Source organism: Aegilops tauschii, chromosome 5 (assembly GCF_002575655.3).
Source record: "Aegilops tauschii subsp. strangulata cultivar AL8/78 chromosome 5, Aet v6.0, whole genome shotgun sequence".
NCBI lineage: Eukaryota > Viridiplantae > Streptophyta > Magnoliopsida > Poales > Poaceae > Aegilops > Aegilops tauschii.
This window is the reverse complement of record NC_053039.3, coordinates 455328675-455351495: the sequence shown is the minus strand read 5'-3', so window position 1 is coordinate 455351495 and position 22821 is coordinate 455328675. Positions and strand designations below refer to the sequence as shown.

The 22821-nt window shown below is 46.5% G+C and overlaps 3 protein-coding genes and 1 pseudogene across 4 annotated transcripts; 3 read left to right on the top strand and 1 right to left on the bottom strand.

The window, feature by feature from the left end:
* Positions 1-1131: 1131 nt before the first annotated feature.
* LOC141023001 (uncharacterized) lies at positions 1132-2186 on the top strand (annotated as a pseudogene).
* Positions 2187-8511: 6325 nt separating this feature from the next.
* LOC109772307 (F-box/FBD/LRR-repeat protein At3g26920-like) lies at positions 8512-10441 on the top strand. The gene is made up of 3 exons (XM_020330991.1): positions 8512-9420; positions 9535-9669; positions 10067-10441. Exons 1-3 carry the CDS (start codon positions 8512-8514, stop codon positions 10439-10441), a joined length of 1419 nt encoding a protein of 472 aa, XP_020186580.1.
* Positions 10442-14173: 3732 nt separating this feature from the next.
* Positions 14174-17593, top strand: LOC109772279 (nicotinate-nucleotide pyrophosphorylase [carboxylating], chloroplastic). 2 transcript variants are annotated; one of them, XM_020330964.4, is made up of 10 exons: positions 14174-14551; positions 15370-15503; positions 15621-15684; positions 15795-15877; positions 15985-16068; positions 16161-16313; positions 16537-16713; positions 16944-17011; positions 17114-17218; positions 17292-17593. In XM_020330964.4, the coding sequence occupies exons 1-9, from the start codon at positions 14305-14307 to the stop codon at positions 17208-17210; spliced, it is 1107 nt and encodes a 368-aa protein (XP_020186553.1). In that variant the 5' UTR covers positions 14174-14304; the 3' UTR covers positions 17211-17218; positions 17292-17593. The 2 variants fall into 2 exon arrangements, with proteins under 2 accessions (XP_020186553.1, XP_073354219.1); XM_073498118.1 differs by having other exon boundaries at positions 17114-17593.
* Positions 17594-20984: 3391 nt separating this feature from the next.
* Positions 20985-22509, bottom strand: LOC109772281 (uncharacterized). The gene has a single exon (XM_020330965.4). The coding sequence runs from the start codon at positions 22269-22271 to the stop codon at positions 21486-21488; it is 786 nt and encodes a 261-aa protein (XP_020186554.1). The 5' UTR covers positions 22272-22509; the 3' UTR covers positions 20985-21485.
* Between the last annotated feature and the right edge of the window lie 312 nt (positions 22510-22821).

Here is a 22821-nt window from a genome sequence, read left to right as displayed (position 1 = left end):
AGATGGCACAACATAGAGATAGTTTTGCAAAAAAAAATCAAGGGTGTGCACCAACACGGCACGGCCAACACGAGAAGATATTTTTTCTTTCTTCTTGAGGACGCACCGTACCGAATCAATATTTCCATACTGATCAAAGCACCGGGACTCCCAACTTCCAACCGAATTTGCTGGATTCTTGTGACGGCGGCAGCGATGGACGATGTGGCGGCGGCTTCGAAGCGGCGGGACGGGCCAGGACCTCCGACCATCAGGCACGGCGGTGACATTACAACCCTCGACTTCATCAGCCGCCTTCCCGACGAGATCCTCGGTACCATCCTCTCCCTCCTCCCCGATACCAAGGACGTCGGCCGGACAACCGTTCTGTCGTCGCGGTGGCGCCATCTCTGGCGCTCCGCCCCGCTCAACCTCGTCGTCAACCACCTCCTCTCCGGGCGGGAGCATGACCGCGTCGCCATCGTCTCCAAGATCCTCGACGCGCACCATGGCCCCGCACGCTGCCTCTCCTTCCACGTAGGCGGCATCTGCCTGCGCCGTGACTTGTGAAGAAAGTGAAGAAAGTCATGGTGGCTGCGATCGGAGACTTGTAATGGCGAAGAGGAGTTTTGGTTGCGTCGAAGAATGGCGGCACAGGTTTTTTTCCTGTGTGTCGGGTGTTGAGCACTTGCAACGGCGGTCTTGGCAGGAGGGGCCGGCAACACAGGTGGACAACATTTTTGGGGGTGTTACTCGAGTAACAAGCCGCGATCTTTAGGGTGAAAGCCCAAGGTCTGACCTTCATTGGTTGTACCTGGCAATGGTCGTGTGAAGGCATTGTTTTTGGGATCTCGGACTCTCTCCAGGGTGAAAACTCAAGATCCTTGATCGGGCGACAGCAACGCTTGATCATTGTTTCCTTCTTGAAGGCGTCGTTTTTGAAGAACCTTCTTCTGGTGTCCGGGTGTTGTCTTTGGTGGTGGTTAGAGAGTCGATGTTGCGAGTGTTTCACCACTGCGACGGGTTCTTTGTTTTTTTTTCTTCTCTCTCTTTTTTATTTTTGTTTTTGGCTGTGTGCATCCTTGATGTCTTTTGATATCTTGCCGGTGAAAAGGCCGAGTGTAATTGATATCTTCACGATATTAATATATTCCCTTTATCGAAAAAATCTGCCTGCGCCGTGACCGCCACGCCATGTTCGACGGTTGGTTCCGGTCCCCGTCCCTTGATGGGCTCAAGGAGCTCAATTTCTATGGCTCTAGTCTGCCAGGCCAGCTGCCGCCGTCTGTGCTCCGTTTCGCGACCACGCTGCGCGTCGCCAGCATCCGCGCTTGTAATGTTCCCGACAATGATTACGTCTGTTTCCCTCGGCTGGAGCAGCTCAAGCTCTCCCGCGTCACCATCTCCGAGTCAGCCCTCCACCACCTGCTCGCCAGCTGCACTGCGCTTCAGAGCCTTGAGCTTCGATGGATCATCGGGCTCCGCAACATTCGGATCGTCTCGCCCACTCTCCGCAGTATTGCTATCTCAGTTTGCGGCCAACTTGTTATCGAGGATGCGCCTTGTCTTGAAAGATTGATCCCACTTTCTCAATATGTCGTGTCAATGACAATCAAGGTCATCATGGCACCGAAACTGAAGGTGTTGGGCTACCTGACTAGACAAATCTCCAAGCTTCTAATTGGAACCATAATCATTGAGGTATATTTCTGATATGAAATATCTTTTTTCTCTTGAAACTTGGGTGATGCATTTGTTTCTTTTTCTAATTTTATTGGAGTTTGTTGTTTATTGATGTGTATCGTGTGTTTTGGTTTTCCCCAGGAGATGATCCCTGTCAGTTTCACCACGTCGGTGCGAACGGTAAAGGTCTAGGTTCTAGAGTCTATGGGTCTCAATTTGGATGCAATTGTCGGATTTCTTAGATGCTTTCCCTGCTTGGAGAAGTTATACATCCATGTAAAACCTTTGTTGCTAAATGTTAACCACTCCAGCAAGAAAAAGTGTAAAATTACATGGAGTTATATAAAGCAATTCAAAACTGTTTTAATTTTAATTAATCATACATCTCTACTATTAAAGGGGGGTCGAACGTCATGATGGTTTGACCTCTTTCGATGGTTCAACCTCCTTCGATACCCCCACCTCGTTTGATAGCCCTCCCTCTCGTATGTGAAAAAAAGAAACTCCTCGCACGAAAGAAAAAAAAAAACAGCCCACGTATGCACGTCGTCCCACCTCCAAGGCCCACGCGCCCCTTCCCCCAATTCCATCGATCTCGATCTCGTGGCTCTATCGTTGTCGCTGACCTCCTCCTGCCTATGACAACTTCGAGCGGCAGCACGCTGTAGCGGATGTGTTTGAGGAGTTCGTTCGGTGACTGCGCATGGAGCACGGCAACATCTCCACCCTGTCATTGCTCAACACCGACCTCGAGATTTCCCGCTTGCCCTGGAGGCCTTCCGCGACTGAGTCCACAGCCCCGCCTGCTTTGGCCTGATCTGGATAGAAGACGTACAACCACCCAATAAGTGACATAAGTTTCTCTTCCTTCTCTCTTAAATTTTTGTAATGTCCTGAATCATCTATTTCATCAGCCATACAGGAGAGTTTGGGGATGGGGAATTGAAGATACGAGGAGGAAGCCATACAGGAGAGTTTGTGAGGTTCAGAGAACCAGACAGAGAATTCAGAGACTAACCGTCGCATATACTCCTCCTACACGACACGCACACACAGTTACACATGGTCCCAGGGCCCACTGGCCAACTCACAATGCTCTCTTACATGGATATTCTGAGCGAAAAGGTGTGATTCCTAAAAGAGAACTCGAGTAAAAATATTCATCTTGGTTTCTTAGTTATGATCTGCACTAATAGTACAGATGCATATTCTCTCAAAATTTATACGGTTCTCTTCTTGCTCTGATTCCTAATAGAAAACTTGTGCTTGATCTTGATTTCTTGGCTATGAGATGCACTATTATTTTTGGTCAGATTCTTCCAGCAACTTCTAATGGAGATGGCATAGTTCCAGGATAAAGAAGAGGTATGAGCATGGACTTCTAATACTGCTCTATATGTTTGAAATTTTTTGACGACACTTTCTCAAAAAAGAAAGTAAATCTGTCATTGCTGAGATGTAGTCTAGGAGAAATTATACTTTTCAGTTATGTAAACCTTGTGAGAGTTTTGCTTGATTTGTAACTGAAATTTGATAGTCTTGTTGTGTTTATTACGCCATTCTGAATGTGGAATAGTCTTGTTCTGATGGATATAGGCGCGGGGGCAGCCATCGGAGGAGACCGGGTCGGATGGGGTGGAGAACGACGAGGTCACACGGACGGCTGTAGCAGCACATCAGAGTTAACTTCCTATTTCTCGCTGACAATGGTTTTGCTTTTGCTTAGTATCCCACATCGTGTTAGTGCTGCATCTATCTTATTTGTTTACTGAAATTAGGAGTAGTAGTACATCATAGTTGTTGCTAAAAATATTCATACGACAGGTCATATTGCCGGGGTTTTGCCGAGAATGCAACTTGCTTTTCGTTTTTCTTCGATATCCATATTTTTTTGCTGTAACAACAATTCAATACCAAGGTTAGGACTCTTGCAAGTAAATACATGTAGGCTGTAGCAATACATGTAGGCCGTGGCAATGTAGGATAAACTAAGGTAAACTAAGGTGGAAGACTTTGTAAGCTCCACGTCGCTGAACCTTTTGGTGACCCTTTCTTTTCTCTGTTTACGTCTTCTGACTATTCATATATCCTGAAATTAGCCACTATGATGTACTAAAATGCTGCAGTCGAGAGCTTTCTATACACACCTACCTAACAGTTAAGACTAGCTAAATATATGTGTGTTGCTACTTAAGATGATGCTGGATGTAGTACGTGCCTTCTTGTTAATTCCATCCGGAAGATGTTGCTCTCAAATTTATATTAAAAGTTAGTGCAGATAAATTGTAAGTGTATTTCAGAATGATCTTCATAAATGTAGTTGATCATAAAATTGCCTACAGAGTATTTTAAGGGTTCTAAAAAGTATATGTGTTGAATCCAATAACACTAAGTATCTTTAGATTTTTGTCCATGCCGATTGGTGTATGCCTAATTGTTGCATTTTACAATGAGGTAGTGCCACTTGCAAGTATCAGACGTGCCTTGTGTTTAGATAAGCTTTTCCCAAGATGTAAAATACGACAAAGGTCTTAGTGCTACTTCATTATTATTTTATTTATATTCATTATAAATACATCTCATGCCTTGCAAGCTTAGCTTATTTCCCGTCAGATGAGTGCTTCCAATTATTTCACTGTAACTATATTGGAGACAAACACAATCCAGTAATGTATTTTGTTCCAATAGATCTCAGATGTTGAATGAAGATCAAAAGAGGTAAGATAAATTGAAGGAAAAAGGAGAGACCTGGACCTGTATGCTCTTGCCATGCGCTACTACTTTAGTAATCATACTTCACTAAAAAGGACAAAAATCTATATTCTTCCAAATTAGGTTAATCTTTACTAACTGTTTTCCGGTTCTATTTTTCAGATCATAAATCACTTCTTTGGTTGGAAGGAAGAAACTCCATTGCTGCTTAGGAGTTGGCGGTGAGTAATTTAAAAGGGCATGCATCGGCTTTCATGTAACTGGTAGTCAGTGCTCTAAGTCAAATTTTATTAGAATGGATATCCCTACAAAATTTCCGTGTAAATGTACAACACTAGACATGGTATTTTCATATTGACTACCCCATACGAGATATACTAGGGGAGTTGGTGATTGTATGTCCCTTTGTCGGTACGTCGTCGTCCCTACTCATTATTTCTGTCGATACGTATGCTCTATTTCATAGATCTTCTAATGTTTTGAAGAAGTGGCCAAGTGATAGTTAGGGTAAAATGACCAACATTTGAATTGACGACAATGATAGAGCAAATATGGATGAATTCCATGGATGTGGAAGGAGGAACGACAGGGAGAAAACCGCCTTTTCTAGATGCAGGGAAGGTACGGAAAGAGACGATGACATAGGGAGTTAAGGACACACTTCTAATTTTGTAAAATATACATTAGGGGTCTCCCCTACTATTTCACGTTAAAAAAGAGACGTGATAGAGAAAGAAGTGGGAGAAAGAATTGGAAGTTGCCGTTATATGGATGAATATCCATCATGTTTGACATACACTTTTGAATTATAACAATGACCAGTGTATACATTTTTAAGACCCGTAGCAACGCACGGGCATTCAACTAGTATCTTTAGATGCCTAATTTGGACATGCATAGACAATATTTAGTACAGTTCTGGTAAATGTTTCTGTAGTAGTATTCCTCAAATTGAAGATGACAAATATAGTTATAAAAACTGCATCTAGAAGAGCATTGAAGTTAAAACAATCGTGTATTTTTAATTTAAAAGTTATCCAATATAGATGTGGTTAGACGCTAGCCATAGGGAAATTACTCTTTTGGTTCCTGCAAAAATTTGCATTGTTTATTGTAACATAAGTGGTCACTATACTTAAATTTCTTCTTTTGCAGTTGCATCTTAACATGCATATGGAAGATGTGCCGCAACATGACACGCTGGTTGATCCTATCGAATGCCTTGACCTCCATCTAAGAGAAATAGTACTATACAACTATATACCAAGGCATGAAACGGGATGTTGACTTTGCCAAATTCTTCGTGTTGAATGCAAGTGTGCTCAAGGCAATGAAATTTGGTGTCTATCGTGCTAGCTGCAATGAGATATGGATGGCCAACCAGCATAGGCGGCTACAACTGGATAATAGAGCTTCTTGTGATGCGCAATTTGATTTCAACATAAAGTATGTTACTGCCAGGTTTTTCGGTAATAACAAGCACATACATGATATGTGGATGTCTGATCCCTTTGATAGCTCATTGTGTAAATGCTGTCAGTCTGCTTGATGCATTTTCAAGAGATGCTTTGTTTATGTGGTCACATCTTTTATTCCAAATGTTCAGTGTCTTTTTATACGAGATGATTATAAGTTATTGTTTAACAACCTTTTTGTTTGCGAAATCCTTGTTGCTACCTTAGAATATGTACGTTAGCTGAAAACTGAAAGAGGATGCAGCTCCTCGCGGTCAGTTGTAGTGTTTGTTTTGTCAACATAAAACAAATAAGAGGCGGAGGCGTAGATTAGCACATGTTACCCGCAAGAAAAAGAAGATTAGCACATAGTACCCGCAGTGCCGGGGGTCTAGACCTTTGGGATTTCAGGCCTTGCTCGCAAGACACACGTGGGTCTGCTAACATTCCAAAGATTCCAGAGCCAAATAGGAGTCTTGGGGACTTGTGAAAAAGGAGCTTGTGTGGAGGATAGGAAACAGCTAGTGTGCAGATTTGGAGGTATCACTGGATCCCGGGCGTTGCAAGCTTCACTGAGTGGCTGATTTTGCTACACGTGAATGGAAAATGGGACATTAACCTTCTTCACCAAAAAAAATATCCATGTTGATGCTGAAGAGGTCATGAAGGTGCACCCCTTACCGCGGTTGGTCAAAGATTGCATCACGCGGGCTCCTGAGAAGAGCAGCTTGTTGAGAAGCGTTCACCGTACGTATGGCCTCCGATGAGCTCCATGCTGCATCGACAACATCCACTAGCAAAGCACCAGATAGGCGCCACGATGGATGGAAGGCAGTCTGGTCTTATCCAGCACCTCCGAAAGTGTGTGTCTTTGCGTGGAGGCTTGCTTCGGACTCGCTCTCTATCTGGTCTAACAAATTCTGAAGGAATGCACTAGCTTGTATCTGGTATACGGAATGGAACACGAGGACACCCACCATGCTTTTTTGTAGATTTTGCCAAGAAAGGTCCTTAATTATGGCATGCCATGGCAGAAGCCTGGCCGCTGCCCGAGGTGACCCTTCTTAGGCTATCTGGTCATGAATGGATGCTTCAAGTTGTATGCAATACAGAGTGGGCATAGTGGGTAATGTTTCTCATGACGCTCTGGCGCATTTTGGCATTCGCGGAAAGAGGCTTTGAACTCTAAACATGCCCCTCCGATTGAGGTGTCGAGACGTTTCCTCTCCAGCGTCTCTCCTTGTTTGTATTACACAAACTCTGAACCATGAAGAAGTGTATGGCGAAGTTGTGGTGGTCCTTGGATATTCATTGCCAAAAGGTAGTTGGCATAACTTCTACTATGCTTTAATTCCGGTGCCATCTGGTGATTTTTAGGCTTGCTCAAGAGTCATATATTTTCATTATTAATTGATTATTATTTTTAAAACATTCTAAGATTTTTGCTCAAAGGTAATTAACATTGGAGTTGCCTCTTTTTCATATGGTCATGTAATGCTTTCTATGGTTGAGCGGATCTTATCCCTTTAGCAAAGGAAAAAAAATAACTTGAAAACGTATCAAAGTTGATTGGTCCCACTTTTTTACGAGTTTGAGTTTCCTTTCGTTTAAAGTAAAACCCAAGAACCTTTCTTTTTCTTGAACATCTTTGGTATCTAATTTGTACAAGAGATTTATTTGCTCTACCGAAATCCAATTAATATTTTGATATAAATATTCACATTCATATAAGCTCCCACCATTATTAGTGCGCCTAGAGTTTATGTATCAACTTATTAGAATATAATTGTGTAGCAATTTATTTTCATATGCCATTTATTTAATGTTTGTATTCATTAATGATTGTTTAACAAAACAATTGACTTTACTATGTATTATTCAGGGTCATCCATCTGATGAAGTTGATGCTAATTTTATGCTCCTAGTAGACAAATCAGCCATACTTCAAAATGTATATATGCAAGCCAAATTTGGATATACAAGCACACCCCCAACTAGGGCCACTAACTATTCTCTTTCCTTTCATAAGCCATAAACCATGGGACACTACCTCTAGGTGAACGACGACTCTAGCATCATTACTAATGAACTCGATTGTTCAGACATAAGCCATGCCGTTTCTTTCACTAGCATGGCCACACACAAGAACAACTGTCCATTATCCAAGTCCATTGACTTCTACGTATAACCTAATGTATCACATTATCCATATGTAACAAAGAACAAGTAATAGTACATTCTTCTTCTTCTTTTTTGAAATCACTACATAGGCTTCTTGATACACATATATATACACTAGTGCAAGTCCGTCGTGTGCGCCTAGCCAAGGATGAACTTGTCCACGTTCGAGGAGGAGGTGCGCGTGTCCTGGCCGGAGGGGATGTAGGAGGCCTTACAGCTGGGGTCCGTGGTAGGCTTGGGGAGCCAGCAGAGTGGAAGACGGAGCCCTCCCGCGGAAGCTCCGGCACGCGCGAGTCATCGTCCATGGCATCCCTGAGATTTCTCGGTGGAAGTCACGATTTGTTGGAACGATAAGCAGCAGAGGGATTTTAGGAGCGAGAGGTGGGTCATGCATGCATGCATGCACCCGTACTTAGCGAGTGCTACGCCACCTAACAGGGGATCAGATCCTTCAAAATGTACTACGTGATTTGGTAGTGAGGGACGGAGGGCGGCGGCGGCCATGGACGATGCGGCGGCGGCCGAACCCGAGCCCAAGAAGCTGAGGCAGGACGAGCAAGAGCCTCCGGCGAGCAGGGAGGGTGACGGAGACGGCGAAGAGAACCTCGACCACATCAGCCGCATGCCCAACGACATCCTCGGCAACGTCATCTCCCTCCTCTCCACCAAGGAGGCCGCGCGGACACGCGTTCTCTCCTCCCGGTGGCGCCACCTCTGGCGCTCCGCCCCGCTCAACCTCGTCGTCGATCGCCGCCTCTCCGGACGGGAGCGTGACCGCGTCGCCATCGTCTCCAAGATCCTTGCCACGCACCACGGCCCTGCTTGCCGCTTCTCCCTCGCCATCGGCGCCATCCGCCTGCGCCGCGACCTCTACGCCAAGTTCGACGGCTGGTTCCGGTCCCCCGCGCTCGATGGCCTGGAGGAACTCGAATTCTACGGGGGCTGCAATCCGCTACCGCCGTCCGCGCTCCGCTTGGCGCCCACGCTGCGTGTCGCCAGCTTCCGCGATTGTGGTTTCCCCGACGTTGCTGCTGTCCCCGCGCTCCGTCTCCCTCGGCTGAAGCACCTCAAGCTCCCCGGCGTCGCCATTTCGGAGGAAGCCCTCCTCCACCTGCTCGCCGGCTGCACTGCGCTCGAGAGCCTTGAGCTTCAGGGCAACGGGCTCAGCACTGTCCGGATTGTCTCGCCGACTCTTCGGAGTATCGCTGTCTATGTATCTTACTACCACAAATCAGACGTGGTGCTTCAGGAGCTTGTCATTGAGGATGCACCGTGCCTTGAAAGATTGATCCCACTTGATTCAGGGGATGTCCCAATGACAATCACGGTTATCGCGGCACCGAAGCTAACGGTATTGGGCTACCTGTCTAGCCAAATCTACGAACTTGTGATTGGAACCATAATTGTTAAGGTGACGGGTCGTCTTACTTTTCTTGAAACTTACATATGATGCATTTGAGCGTTTAATATTACATCACATTTTTTTATATTGATGTACATCTCAGTGTGTGTTTGTTTTTACCAGGAAATGATCCCCGTCAGCTTGACCGCGTCAATGCGCACAGTGAAGGTGTTGGTCCTAGAATCCATCGGCCCCAACCTGGATACAATTGCTCGATTTCTTAGATGCTTTCCTTGCATGGAAAAGCTATACATCCAGGTGAAAATCATTTTTGATAAATGTTCACTTCAGCAAAGCGTGCAAAACTACAAAGCAGATCCAATGTTGTTTTAACTTTCAATCGTAGTCTTTATGGATGCCTAGTTGGACATACAGAGATAATTTTCGGAACCGTTTTTATTTTGCAATTTCCCCCCAAACTCTATACGATAACAGATGTAGTGGTCAAAACAGCATCTAGGAGAACTTTGAAGTTAAAAGAAACACATATGTGTAAGCTCAAAGTTGTTCAATAATCCTGACTTTCACACACACCATGCAACTAATCCATATGTGATTAGACACCAACTATCAGGAAATTACTCTTTTATTCCATCAAAAATAATATTTTATTCCAACATAAGTGCTTACAATACTTAAATTCCTTCTTTTGCAGTCACGTTTTAGGAAGGATATGAAAAATGTGGGTCCATATGACATACTCATTGATCCTATTGAATGCCTCAGTCTCCATCTAAGTGCAATCGTAATAAACACCTATCGAGGCATGCAGCCAGATGTTAACTTTGCCAAGTTCTTTGTTCTGAATGCAAAGGTGCTAAAGGTAATGAAATTTGGTGTCTGTGGTACATATAATGAGAAATGGATGGCTAATCAGCAGAGACGGCTACAACTAGACAAGAGGGCTTCTAGAGATGCTCGATTTGATTTTGAAAGAGATGTTGGTGGGTGTTGGTTTTCCAATAAGAAGCACACACATGATTTGTGGATAGCTGATCCATTTGATAGCTCGTTATGCAATTGTTGTTAATGCCCTTTCAAAATAATATCAAGCTGTACTCCATTTATCTTGCCATATCTTTTGTTCCAAACATTCTAATGTCTTTGTATTTAATGATCATAAACTTTTGTTCGCACAACTTTTCTATTTGAAATCCTTCGCTGCTACCATCTAGTATATTTATGTTAATTAGCTGCAAACTGGAAGAACATGCAGCTCCTCGTCGCTAGTTGCAATATTTTGTTTTGCAGGTTTTACTATAACAGCCACACACATGATATATGCTGATGGTTATTCCTTTGATAGCTCACTATGTAAATGTTGTGGACTGGTTTGATGCCCTTTCAAAAGATATATATTTATCTTGTCTTCCCTTTTATTCCCCAAAGATTCTAATGTGTTCATATGTAATAAGTTTTTTGTTCCTTCTGCCATTTGCGAGTTGAGACCTGAAAGAGCAGCTCCTTGTGAGTTGGAACATTTTGTTAGCATATTTGTTTGAAAGTGCTTAGGAAGGAGCTATACTATTTGTCTTTAGTAGTACATGTAAAACAGTTATGTCCTTGTTTGCCCAAGTGTTGGGCAAAATCTGGGAATTACTAGCTTATCATGTAGTACGTATTTTTAATGTGGAATATGCAGTGTTTTTGTTTGCCGAATTGGTGTACAAAATATGGAGTTGTTTGGTCTTTGAAAGTGCATGTGGAAGAATTGTGTTTTGGCTTGACAAAGTACTGGGCAAAAGCAAATTATTACCTTATCATGCATTAGGGTTTGCTTCATTTACCAACCTCGCGAGCTTTACATGGTAGATTAGTCGTACTTTCTTTCATTGTCATGGTTCAGGGAGTTGTCACTTTTATATACTTGTGTCGACATAAATAGTTTGTTAAACTGAATGGACATGGAAATACAAGTATACATGTGATGGTATATAGTAAGCAAACCGTATATGGTTTCCATCCGTGGCATGTTAGTAATTCTCCCGTCGGGGCCGCCGCTAGTCCGCTTCATCTCCGGTGGCCTGGGGGTCATGGAGACGTGGTGGAGCTTGGCCCTTGTCGGTGGGAGGGTTCTTACTCCGCTTTTAGGTGTTTTTACGTCGAGTATTATTTGTGTTCTGCTCAGGAAGACTTGTGAAGATGGAATAAGGTCCTCCCCGCCTAACCCCCATCCAGGCAGTGCGCCTAGCATCATCGAAGGGCGTGTGGAGTTGTGTCTTCGATGGATCTCATGGGGTGTTGGTCTTCGGTGGATCTCCATGGATCCTGTTTTCGTTCGTCTTCGCTCATATGTCTACTGGTTAGATTGTTCTGATCTACGCTTCTCTTCATTAGCGGCGGTTGTTGTTCTGGTGTGTTGGTCATGTGGGGGTCTTAAAACGACGGCTTCCCAACTGTCTACTACAAGTTTTGCCCGACTACGATGAGTGAGGGGCGATGACAACGACACGCCTTTGTCACGCTCTGGTACTTGCAGTCGTCGCTAGGTAGCCTATAGATCTGAATGCATTTTTTGTTATCTATTGTGCTCCTTGTACTACCGTGAAAAATGATGAATTGATCACAAGTTTTTCTTGCAAAAAATAAAATAATTTGGGACAACACCCAAGGTACACACATTCACTCAAACGCAAGTTTAAACTCAAGCCTTCATGTCAAAATATACCAGTGGCATGTCGCACCGTGCTCGTCACTAATAACCTTCGACACTAGTAATAATTTTCAGTATTAAAAGGTACCCAAATTAGTAAATACATTCAACACATCATTGCTGCCAACAAAAAGAGTGAAAATGCTTATTTTGCTGCCATGCCAGCATTTTTTACAACAAAAATAAGCCCAAAATACTATCATGTTAATAAAAATGAGTAAAAATGTTCATTTTTTTTCTTACTTCGATGAAGGTTGTAATCTGTCTCAAATGTCATGACAAGGCTTTTGAGAGAAAAGGCTCATTTTTGCTGCCACGACAGCAATTTTGTAGCCATTTGTGCTACCATGTCAGCATTTTTTAAGCCCTATCATGGCAACAAAAATGAGCCAGAGTGCTCATTTTGTTGTCATGGGAGCATTTTTTAGCCAAATGGCTCTTTTTTGCCTTAGTCAAATTTTGACATGAAGGCTACCGCATCCACTAGTATCACGTTTAAGAAGCCTACTAGGTTTAACCATACGACATGTTCGACACAGATATCACGTCTACACAGTTCATAATAGTTTAAACAGAAAACATGTTTAACACTCCAAAACATGTTCAACACTAATATTAAGAACTACTCTTCATCATCCAGGTATATGCCAGAGAGAAACAGGAAAGCTCCTTCAGATTCACTATGGAGCACGAAGACCAACCGGTCTCCAACTTTTAGTGTGTAGACCTTCAGATTTCGCCTCCATCCATTAGCGATGAGGCGTCCATCTGTTCTTGATCTCGAGTATGTGCATGTGAAATTGGTCGTCATATGGACAATAATTGTCATCTCACCATGTTCACTCATTAGCTCAGGCAAACACGTCTTAGTATTTTATGTTGCAAGAACACAACTATAATATATTAAGCACTCTATTTAATTTACCACCAGGAGCTCTTTTATGGATGTTGTACTTGTTCAAGGCATGCACTGGTGGCACGTATGGTTCATTACTTGGTGCAACACGGTAATGGCGCACAAGCCGCTTAATACTCTCCTAAAAGCTTACGGCGACCCCATCTCATCACAGGTAACGCTTGTATTGTCTACTATCCTATGAGCTTCTCTTGGCACTCGGAAATAAGCTGCTCGGTTATATAGAAGCAAAATCTTTTTTAATAAAGACGCCTAAGGGGCATTTTTTATATCTGATTAATATTGAGAAAAACAAAAGCCAGAACAATGGATGGACAACTGGACATAGAACGACCAATAAAAAATAAGTATACTAGTCTTCTTCTTCCTCCGATTGTATGCCGCGCACCGGAGATTGGAAATTGCACTTAACCAATAGTAAAGTAAAGCGACACCTACGAACACCCTCGCCATACCAGGCTTTGAAGACCACAATAGCCACTCTCTCCTTGAGACGAGATCTATAGATCGTTGAAGCGGCGCCGGCTGGAGCATCACCCCATGCAGAACGGGCTTGCAATCCATCAGCACCAGTTCAGAGGGTTGGAGAGACCGGACCAAGCCACATGACAACATGGAATAAGATGTCAAAGTCGACACACCAATAACTCTCCTTGAAAGACACACAAACTACCAAGATCCGGATCAGGGGACACAAACTCTCACAGGCTCGCATAATCGGACGTCGTCGAGGTAGGGAGAGACCTTATTTCAGCACGCCATCACCGCCGCCACCTCGTCGATGTCGTCAAAGAAACAAATACCTAAGAAAAAAAATCAAACGAGATGGGTGTGTCCCCACTCCTCTAGCCGCAAACGAGTCTGCCGGACAGGGGGAGAGGAGCAGGGCCGAGGTGGTGGCGTGTAGGGAAGCTGTGGCGGCGACAACTAGGGTTGGGAGGAAAAGTTAAAATGGATCGAATGACGAATGGGTTGGACATGCCTATAAGCAAGATTAGTTATTAACTAGCAACTCCCCCGCAGAAAATGAAAAAGAGTTACAACTAGTGCTAGCAACTAATTTTTGGAAGCTGGAAAGCACACACGTTGTCACCACGACTGCCCTTTGGCCAAGCGAAGGAGCAAAGAGCGTGAGGCCGAGGCCGACCGAGGCGCGAGCCGACTCGGGTTCGGGTGGACTGCGCCACCGGTGTGTCGTCTGGTTCAACGCAAAGCCGCACCGCACCGCGCGCCGCGGACGCACGGAAAAAAGGCGGCTCCCTACCGCCGCTGGCGCAGGCACGCGCCCCAACTCGCCCAACCCCCACCCTGCCGCCGGCCGCGGATGACGCCCGCGACTCCCACCGCCGCCGCGCCCATCCGCCAGCACCTCCCCTCCTCCTCGGCGCGCTGCGGCAACCCGCGCCCCAGCGCCCGCCTGCGCCTGCCCGCTCGCCCCCGCGCCGCCCCCTCGGCCTCCATGTCCGCCGAGGCGCGGCCGGCCCCGTCGCCCGTGCCGCCTCCAGCGCACCCCACCTACGACCTCAGCGCCGTCATCGCCCTCGCCCTCTCCGAGGACGCCGGCGACCGAGGTAACGTGCCCGTGCCCGCATCGCTCCACTCCTGTGCCAGCCTCCTGTTCGTCCCTCCCGAGTTCCAATTTGTCAATTGTGCTCAGCACCAGTGCTCATGTCCCGCGTCGTGGAGCGAAAGCGTTTCCTCGAAGTTTGCTTCATATGTGCTGCCTCTTTGTGCTCGAATTGCCCGTTAGTACCCCGTGATCACAGCTTAAGCTCGCCCTGCAGTTCCAGGTGCTGACTCACTGGCAGTTGAGACTGTGCCTTGCCGTTTTAAGACTTAGTCCGAAACTACAGTCAATTCGCTGACCCTAAGATTGGTTGATTGCGACAGGAGACAACATTTTAGCTATCCAATTTGCTGCTGCAACCAGGATTCAGAGGTCAGGTGTCTTGCTAGCTAACTTGTTAGTTGTTACTGTTGGCTTGTTGTTGTACATGGGAAAAGGTCATTTATGATGGAAGAATGAAAACATTGAATGGATCAGATCAGTTTGTATCCACTTATATGTGATGTTCACTCTCCAGCAAGCAGTACCAGGCACTACGTTTATTCGCTGTCATCCCAAGTCTGTATTTTCAGCCAGTCGTGTCAGGTGCTTTCTTGGTAATCAACCTACTCGTGACCATTCGTTCTCGCTCAAACGGTGACCTATTAGCTAAAGAAGTGAAGATAACTAGATGAGCTTCAGTTGGGTCATTTCTTGACAAGTTGCTATGCAAGTTGGGTTTTGTTCTCTTCTGATTCTGAAACCTTTTCCCGCTTTTGAATGGTGATACATGTGTCATCTTTCACTGTGATAATGTTCTAACTGTCTGTCAACACCTTTCAGGGGATGTGTCGTGTTTGGCTACCATACCAACCGATGTAAAGGCTGAAGCCACTTTTATCGCTAAGGAGGATGGTGTCATCGCAGGCATAAGCCTAGCTGAGATGATATTTAACCAGGTTGATCCGTCGTTGAAGGTATGTCTATCACATCGGTTTCCCCGTTTTCTGTTTTTGCCGATATGGTTATTGAGGTGTCATATGTGATGTTGACTATGGGTCTGTACCTGTTGTTTCTTCTTGGACATTTTCCAGGTTGAATGGTTTGAGGCTGATGGAAATTATGTCCATAAGGGATTGCAGTTTGGCAAAGTATATGGTAAAATGCCTTGAAATTGCCATATTCGGCAGCACTTAACAGTATGATGTTGTGTCAACTCCTTTTCAAGTCTTAATATTCTCTCCCCCATTTTCATTCTTTATATTAAGGGTGTGCTCAGAGTATCATTGTTGCTGAGAGGGTTGTGCTAAATTTCATGCAAAGAATGAGTGGAATCGCTACAATGACGAAGGTGATAGGTGCTATTGTATTGTATTGTAGCTTATGATATCCCTTCTCTGTCATAATTTGCTTCTATGTTGCTCATATGAGAATATCGTTGCTCCTACTTCCATTCAGGCCATGGCTGATGCTGCTCGTCCAGCATGCATACTGGAAACAAGAAAAACTGCTCCAGGTTTACGTCTGGTTGACAAGTGGGCAGTAAGCATATCCTTTTCATGTGGCCATTCATCACTTTTAGTTCTTTGCCCTTCGTTGTGATGCAGTTTTGCTCATGCTCGATATACATGTAGGTACTAATTGGTGGTGGGAAGAATCACAGGCTTGGATTATTTGATATGGTTATGATAAAAGATAATCATATTTCTGTTGCTGGGGGCATTACAAATGCAATGACATCTGTTGATCAGTTCTTGGAGAAGGAAAATCTTGCAATTCCTGTTGAGGTACCATGGTCGTAGTTGCATTTGTCATCTAAAATAAAATTTTCCCTGTGACTTGGTGTGCATGTATTCATCGTTCCAGCAGTTCTCACCTGTCTATTTCAGAGTGATCTGTTTGCGATACCTATCTTCCTCTTTATTTTGTAAAAATGCCATGTGTTCTCTTAAACATAAGAATAGAGAGAACTGAAGGCATATCATGACATCTGTATATTCTGTGAATCAGGTTGAGACGAGGACACTCGAGGAAGTTAGAGATTTATTGAAGTATACCGATGAGAACAAGACTTCATTAACTCGTATAATGTTGGATAATATGGTTGTACCTCTTCCTAATGGGGATCTAGATGTATCAATGCTCAAAGATGCAGTTCAGTTGATAAATGGAAGATTTGAGACAGAGGTATGAAGTTCAGCTTTCGAAAGCAGAATTCCATCATGTTTCCCCTGTCCCTTTTTTTAGTAAAGGTTATCTTTTCAACGTGACTATATCTTGGTATTGCTTTATTGTCGCCTGCTAGTATGCTCTAATTCTGATGAACTCCTAGCTGTAGCAGATGAGTTACACATAGGATGTATATTGCACGATTTGTGCTGGATGTTTAGCATTTTCTTTTCTTTTTTCAACTGCAGGCATCTGGAAATGTGACGATCGATACGGTGAAGAAAATCGGAGAAACTGGAGTTACATACATTTCAAGGCATGAACACACCTTCATCATTCCCTTAACTGACAGCTCCTTAAAATTCTCATTTTCGCTGTTCTGATTGTACCTTTGAAACAATATGTCGATCTGTTGCAGTGGAGCGTTGACGCATTCCGTGAAGGCGCTCGACATATCTCTCAAGATAGACACCGAGCTGGCTCTTCAAGTTGGAAGGCGCACAAATCGCGCCTGACACCACAGGTTGAGTTCCACCTGTGTAACTTGACCTCCCCTTCTCCTATACTTGTATGACCCAACTCTTTGCGGTCGACAGGATGCTTGGCGTGTCTGGTCGGTTCATCATTCGACGACGTGCTCGCCACGCTGTGATTTCTAACTAATATAGTGAAGGATGCCCTCACAATTATCCAGTTACGGACCAACACCACAGTTACGAACAATAATAATAGCCTGAATGCCCAGCTTTCAGTCGTTGCGAAACATTTAAACTGTTGATTAAGACAGGCGGAAATTGTTGCTAAATGGCGTGGAAGAGGTTGTATGTGACACCACAAAACACCGGTTTCGCAGGAACTGGGAACGAAATAAAATGGTTTGTCTGCCGCCTTTACTAAATGACCGTCTGGTAAGAGAGTAACAGCAGGGAGTGGTAATCTAGAACCAAAAGTGGTTGGCTGTGTGTTTTTAGGTTTTGCTTGGAAATAAACTGGTCGAGTTCTTGAAAACAAAACGAGGCCAAGTAAGACGAGTCTGCCATAGAGGAGTCTGTGATCGTATTTTTTTTCCAGGTTTGGTAGTTAAGGGCCTGTTCGGAGTCTCACCACTCCAGAACTTCACTCCCGGAGCGGGTGTAGATTCAGCTGAAAATAAAGGAGCAGGGAAACACCCGCTCCGCAGATCCTCGTATTTCTTGGAGCCGGCGCCGAACAGGGCCTAGATCTTAATTGGGAACCGAGAACAGTTGATCGGACTCATGTACTCCCTCCGTTTCTGAATATAAGTCTTTGGAGAGATTCCACTATCAACCACATATGGATGTATGCAGATGTATTTTAGAGTATAGATTCATCCATTTTGCTCTGTATGTAGTCCATAGTGAAATCTCTACAAGGACTTATATATTTAGGAACGGAGGAAGTAACATTTACTTTTTTCTCCTACTACAGTAGCTCAGAAAACAAATGCTACAGTTTTTCGACTAGATGAACAAATCTTTTATGACACGCCAAATATTTTTTAGATGTGTATAAACAAAATTGTAAAATAGTCGAAGAATTAGCAGAATTTTTTGTTTCCTTGCAGAGTTGTGTGAGTGAGACGATGGTCAGTGTTTGGTTGAGAAGCCGCATCCGTGTGACGTTGCGTATTCTAAAGAGGAGTTACTTTTTTTTTTGATAAGCTAAAGAGGAGCTACTTGGTGGGCACAGTGCGTGGGGCCTACTACTCCGCTGTTTCGCCCATTCGCCTCTGCTGCAACGTCACTGACGGCGAGTTCATCAGATGGACTAGCACCAAACCAAGGCGTCGTCGTCGTCTACTACAAGACAGGCAGACGGCGTGTTTATTAGCTGCCCGGCCGTGTGCGGTGTGCCGTCGTCGGTCGCCAGGATCGCCGTCTTCCCTGGGCAATTTTTATTTTATTTTTGCGGGGTCCCTGGGCGTACCTGATCCGCTCCACTCCCTCCCAGTCCCACCTACGCTGCCGCGGCACAAAAGGAAAAAAAAAAGGATTCGCGGAGAATAGCTGCAAAGGAACAGCAGAATACGAATATTCCATTCATTTGTTTTGCCTTTAACTGAAATGAAAGGAAATTCCAGCCAGCCAGCCAGAGGAAGGCTCCATCTTCCCCGAACCACGCACGCTAAACGCCATCCACCAGGATGCTGCTAATATTCTCTCGTCACGTCCGCAGTGCCCCAGGTTCGCCAAAGCTCGGCTTCTGAATTCTGATACCCCCTCCTCTCCTGGGAGTGGCGCGCCACCCACCCACCCACGAACAAGGCCCCGGGGCTTCTCCACGCCGCATGGCACAATTAGGCACGCATGTTACGGTGACGCGGGTCGACCGGTGTGGCACACTGCTACCGCCCAACGCACGCATGCATTGCCCTGGATGCTTGTTGCGTAGAGCACCGACGGAAACAAACATAACAATCGTTCTTTGACAGAACTGTTCTCTTTCATCTTGCAGCTATAAAACTTGTTGGAGACTTCATATCTCGCAACCCGGGCATTTTCTTAAAATATTAACTTCAACTCTTGAAACATCTCATATGCTCCATGACGTTCGAAACGTATTTGAAGTCCCGGTTCTAAGCCGTGAAGTATGGCACACTGAACTATCGAGTAGTCATCAGATCGAGCTTGCCAGACGTTCAAAACATCAGCTTCTGCTCCTGTAGCAGGCCTTTCACCTAGTGGTGCATCAAGGACATAATTCTTCTGTGCAGCAATGAAGATAATCCTCAAGTTACGGACCCAGTCCGTGTAGTCGCTACCATCATCTTTCAACTTGGCTCTCTCTAGGAACGCATTAAAATTCAGGGGAACGGTAGCTCGGGCCATTGATCTATAAAATAGACATCCCTCAAGTCATCTAAGTGATACGTGATCCTTATCAATTAACCCATATCCGATCATCACGTGAGATGGGGTAGTCATCAATGGTGAACATCTCTATGCGTTCGACCTTTCGGTCTTCAGTGTTCTAAGACCATGTCTGTACATGCTAGGCTCGTCAGTGAACAGTGACAGATTGAGTTCGACTTCAAGGTCGAGTCCGCGAGGATACACTGGCGGGCAGAGGAATTGGTGAGAGCAAGTACAATAAGATAACATAAGCAGGCTATAACGACTAAAATATCATATCTTTGCTTAGTTGAAGGAGAGAGAAGACAAGCGGATACTTAGTTAGTAGTAGCCACCTGCAGCACGAGCCCCAAGACAGTTTATGAGGTTGTAAGATGAACCAACTGTTCATAAAATAGTATATAATTAAAATGTGCCGGCTATTAGGTTGGCTGTAGATGACGTGACAACTTCTTATAGCTGATTGTTGACTCTATTATTAACCATGCTATGAAGGATTGCTATCTTCTGTTCGATAGGGGAGCCCATTTTTATCTTTTTAACTGAAGACCCATTGTTTTAAAACAGTGAATTGTTTTTTTTTCCTTAGAGTTGACCGCACCGGATTTATTTGCGGGTGCACTTTGGGCTTTTCCATGTGCATGCAAAGTGTGAGCCTTGGTTTATTAGAAACCGGATGAGCATGACGAACGTGGTGTTTGGAAATGAAGAGATCTCTATCCCAAAAGGGAGAGGGCCGGTACCCGGTGAGCGCAGCGCTTTGCACTTTGCAGCCTACTGTTGTGTCCACTCGCTACGTCACTCACGGCGAGCTCAATCAAATCCACTCAAATGAACGCACCGCCGGTCAGAGCGTCCTCCGCTACTACCATACGGATTGGCCACCCGGATATAATAATAAAAAACATTAAAGTTTGTACTGCTACCACCTGAAAACTCCAGCCGAGGAGAGGAAAATAGCTCCTGGATGGCCCGGCAGCATCTTCTCCACACAATATGCCAAGATTCTGTCGTCACATCGCCATTGCCAATGCCACAGCGCCCAGCCCAACCACTCGCCTCCCTCCCGGTCGGTCATCCTCTTCCTCGGACTCACCCCACCACCACCACCACCCAGTTCGGAACGGCAATCAGGTTGCCCGGACCTGCCTGACCGACCTACCGAGCCGAGCCGTACTCAACGCACTGTCGCCACCCCCACCCCCCGCATCCACAGGAGCGAGTCCCACTAGTCACGCCACGTCTCGCCAAAATCGCACGCACGCACGCCAACACATCATCAAAAATAAAATAAAATAAAACAAAACAGCAGTATAAAACTCCCACGGCTGCTGGATCCATCATCCATGGGTCTCGCCGCCGCTGCCTGTCCCCTGCCAATGGCCAAGCATCTGGTGAGCACGGGAGCACACAGAATGGAACAGAATGCAGTGCAATAATGGAACAACAACATGTTCAGAATCACAACAAATGCTACTACTACTGACTAATAACTGGAGTTGTTTGCCGCGTTTGAAAGGCACTGGATCTGGAGGAACGCCCCGCGTCTTCTTCGTCTTCCTCGCCGGTGCCCGCCATTGACGCCGCCGATTAACCGCTACATCTACATGAACACCTTGCTTGCTTGCTTGGTTTGGTTGACTCCTAATGCTGCTACGACTGCATGGACACGAAATGGGGATCTGGCTAATGACACAACTACAGATCGGACTGCTATGGGGATTCAAGGAAGGAAGGAAGAGTAACAACTGGTTCTAGGATGCTAATTCAACTGCTGATGCTGATTGTGATGCTGCTGGCTACTCTTCATTTCACATCTGTCTGTCTGTTGACACCTGCACAGGGGGGAGGAGGAGGAAGGGACGGTGGGCTATGTGCAGGGCACGGTGCGGGCGGCCGCCGGCGGCGGCGGCCACGTCAGAGTACCATGGCGTCCTCGGTGGCCGCCTCGTCGCTGGTTGGGGAAGGCAGGGCGGCGTCCACGACGCAGCCGTCGCGGTGGCGGTCGCGGCAGAGGGACTCGACGGCGAGGAGGCGGCGGCGGAGGTCGGCCATGTCGCGCTCCACCAGGAAGAGCCGCGCGCGGAGGGTCAGGTTCTCCTCCTCCAGCCGGGCCGCGCGGGCGTCCTCGTCCTCGCCTGCCGGCGCGGCGGGGAGCTGCACCATCTCGAAGCGGCTGAGGTCGTGGTCGAGGCGGCGCTCCACCTCCACGTGCTCCTCCACGTCGCTCTCGCCGGAGCCCGAGTCGCCGTCGCCGGCGTCGGGGCCGGCGGCCTGGGGGCGGAGGCGGATGAGGCCCTTCATGGAGCCGTAACCGTCGACGCCCCACGCCTCCTTGGCCATCTCCACCAGCACCTCCCGCGCCGGCGACAGCCGCGGCGTCGGCAGCACGGCGGGCGTCACGGGGCACGGCGACACCAGCGACGCCACGCCACCCGCCCGCTTGGCCCGGATCAGGTACGACGTCGTGTTGCGCGGCGCCGCCGACCCGCCCCACCTCCCCTGCGCCTGGGCCGCGGCCTTGCGCTGCTTCCACCCGGACTGCTGCCGCGACGCCCGCTTCCACGCGGGCCTCGCCGGCTTGAACCCCGCCGCCGCCGGCGCCTCCGCCACCGGCGGGAGCTGCTGCTGCTGCGCCAGCGCCGCCGCCCACACCTGGTACGGCGCCGGCATGGGAGGCCGCATCATCATCTCGCCGTTCATCGCCGGATTATTACCAGATCCGAAACCCTAACCCCGGCCCAAATCACCCACTGCTTACCGCGATTAGCCCCCGCCCAAAATGGGATCCAAACGCCTCGTCCCTCCCAAAATCCGATTCCGTTCGCCGCGCGTTTAAGAATGAGATTAAGTTTAGCGAGTTCGTTTGATCCAAATTTGGGGAGGGGAGGAGAGGGGGAGGTTGGAGTTGGAGAAGAAAGGACAGGACAGAGAGACGGCGTAGGCAGGGCCGAGGGAGGGGTCCTGGGGTATATAAAGGAGGTCGAGGCGGGTCGGACGGCCGGATCCGCGGCCCCGAGGAGCGGACGGCCTGGATCGCGCGTGCGGTTGCGTGTCTTGGACGGACGGCAGGGGTTGTGCCGCCGCGAGACGCATCCATCCATCCATCCATCCTCGCGGCTTTGGTTGGGCGCTTGGGCACTTCAAAGCCAAGAACCGCAAGATAGGTGCGGAGGTTTGATTCTTCATCGCTTAGAAAAAAGGGTGCGGTTGTGTTTTTCGCTTTGTTTTGGGTTGTCATCTTTTCTTCTTC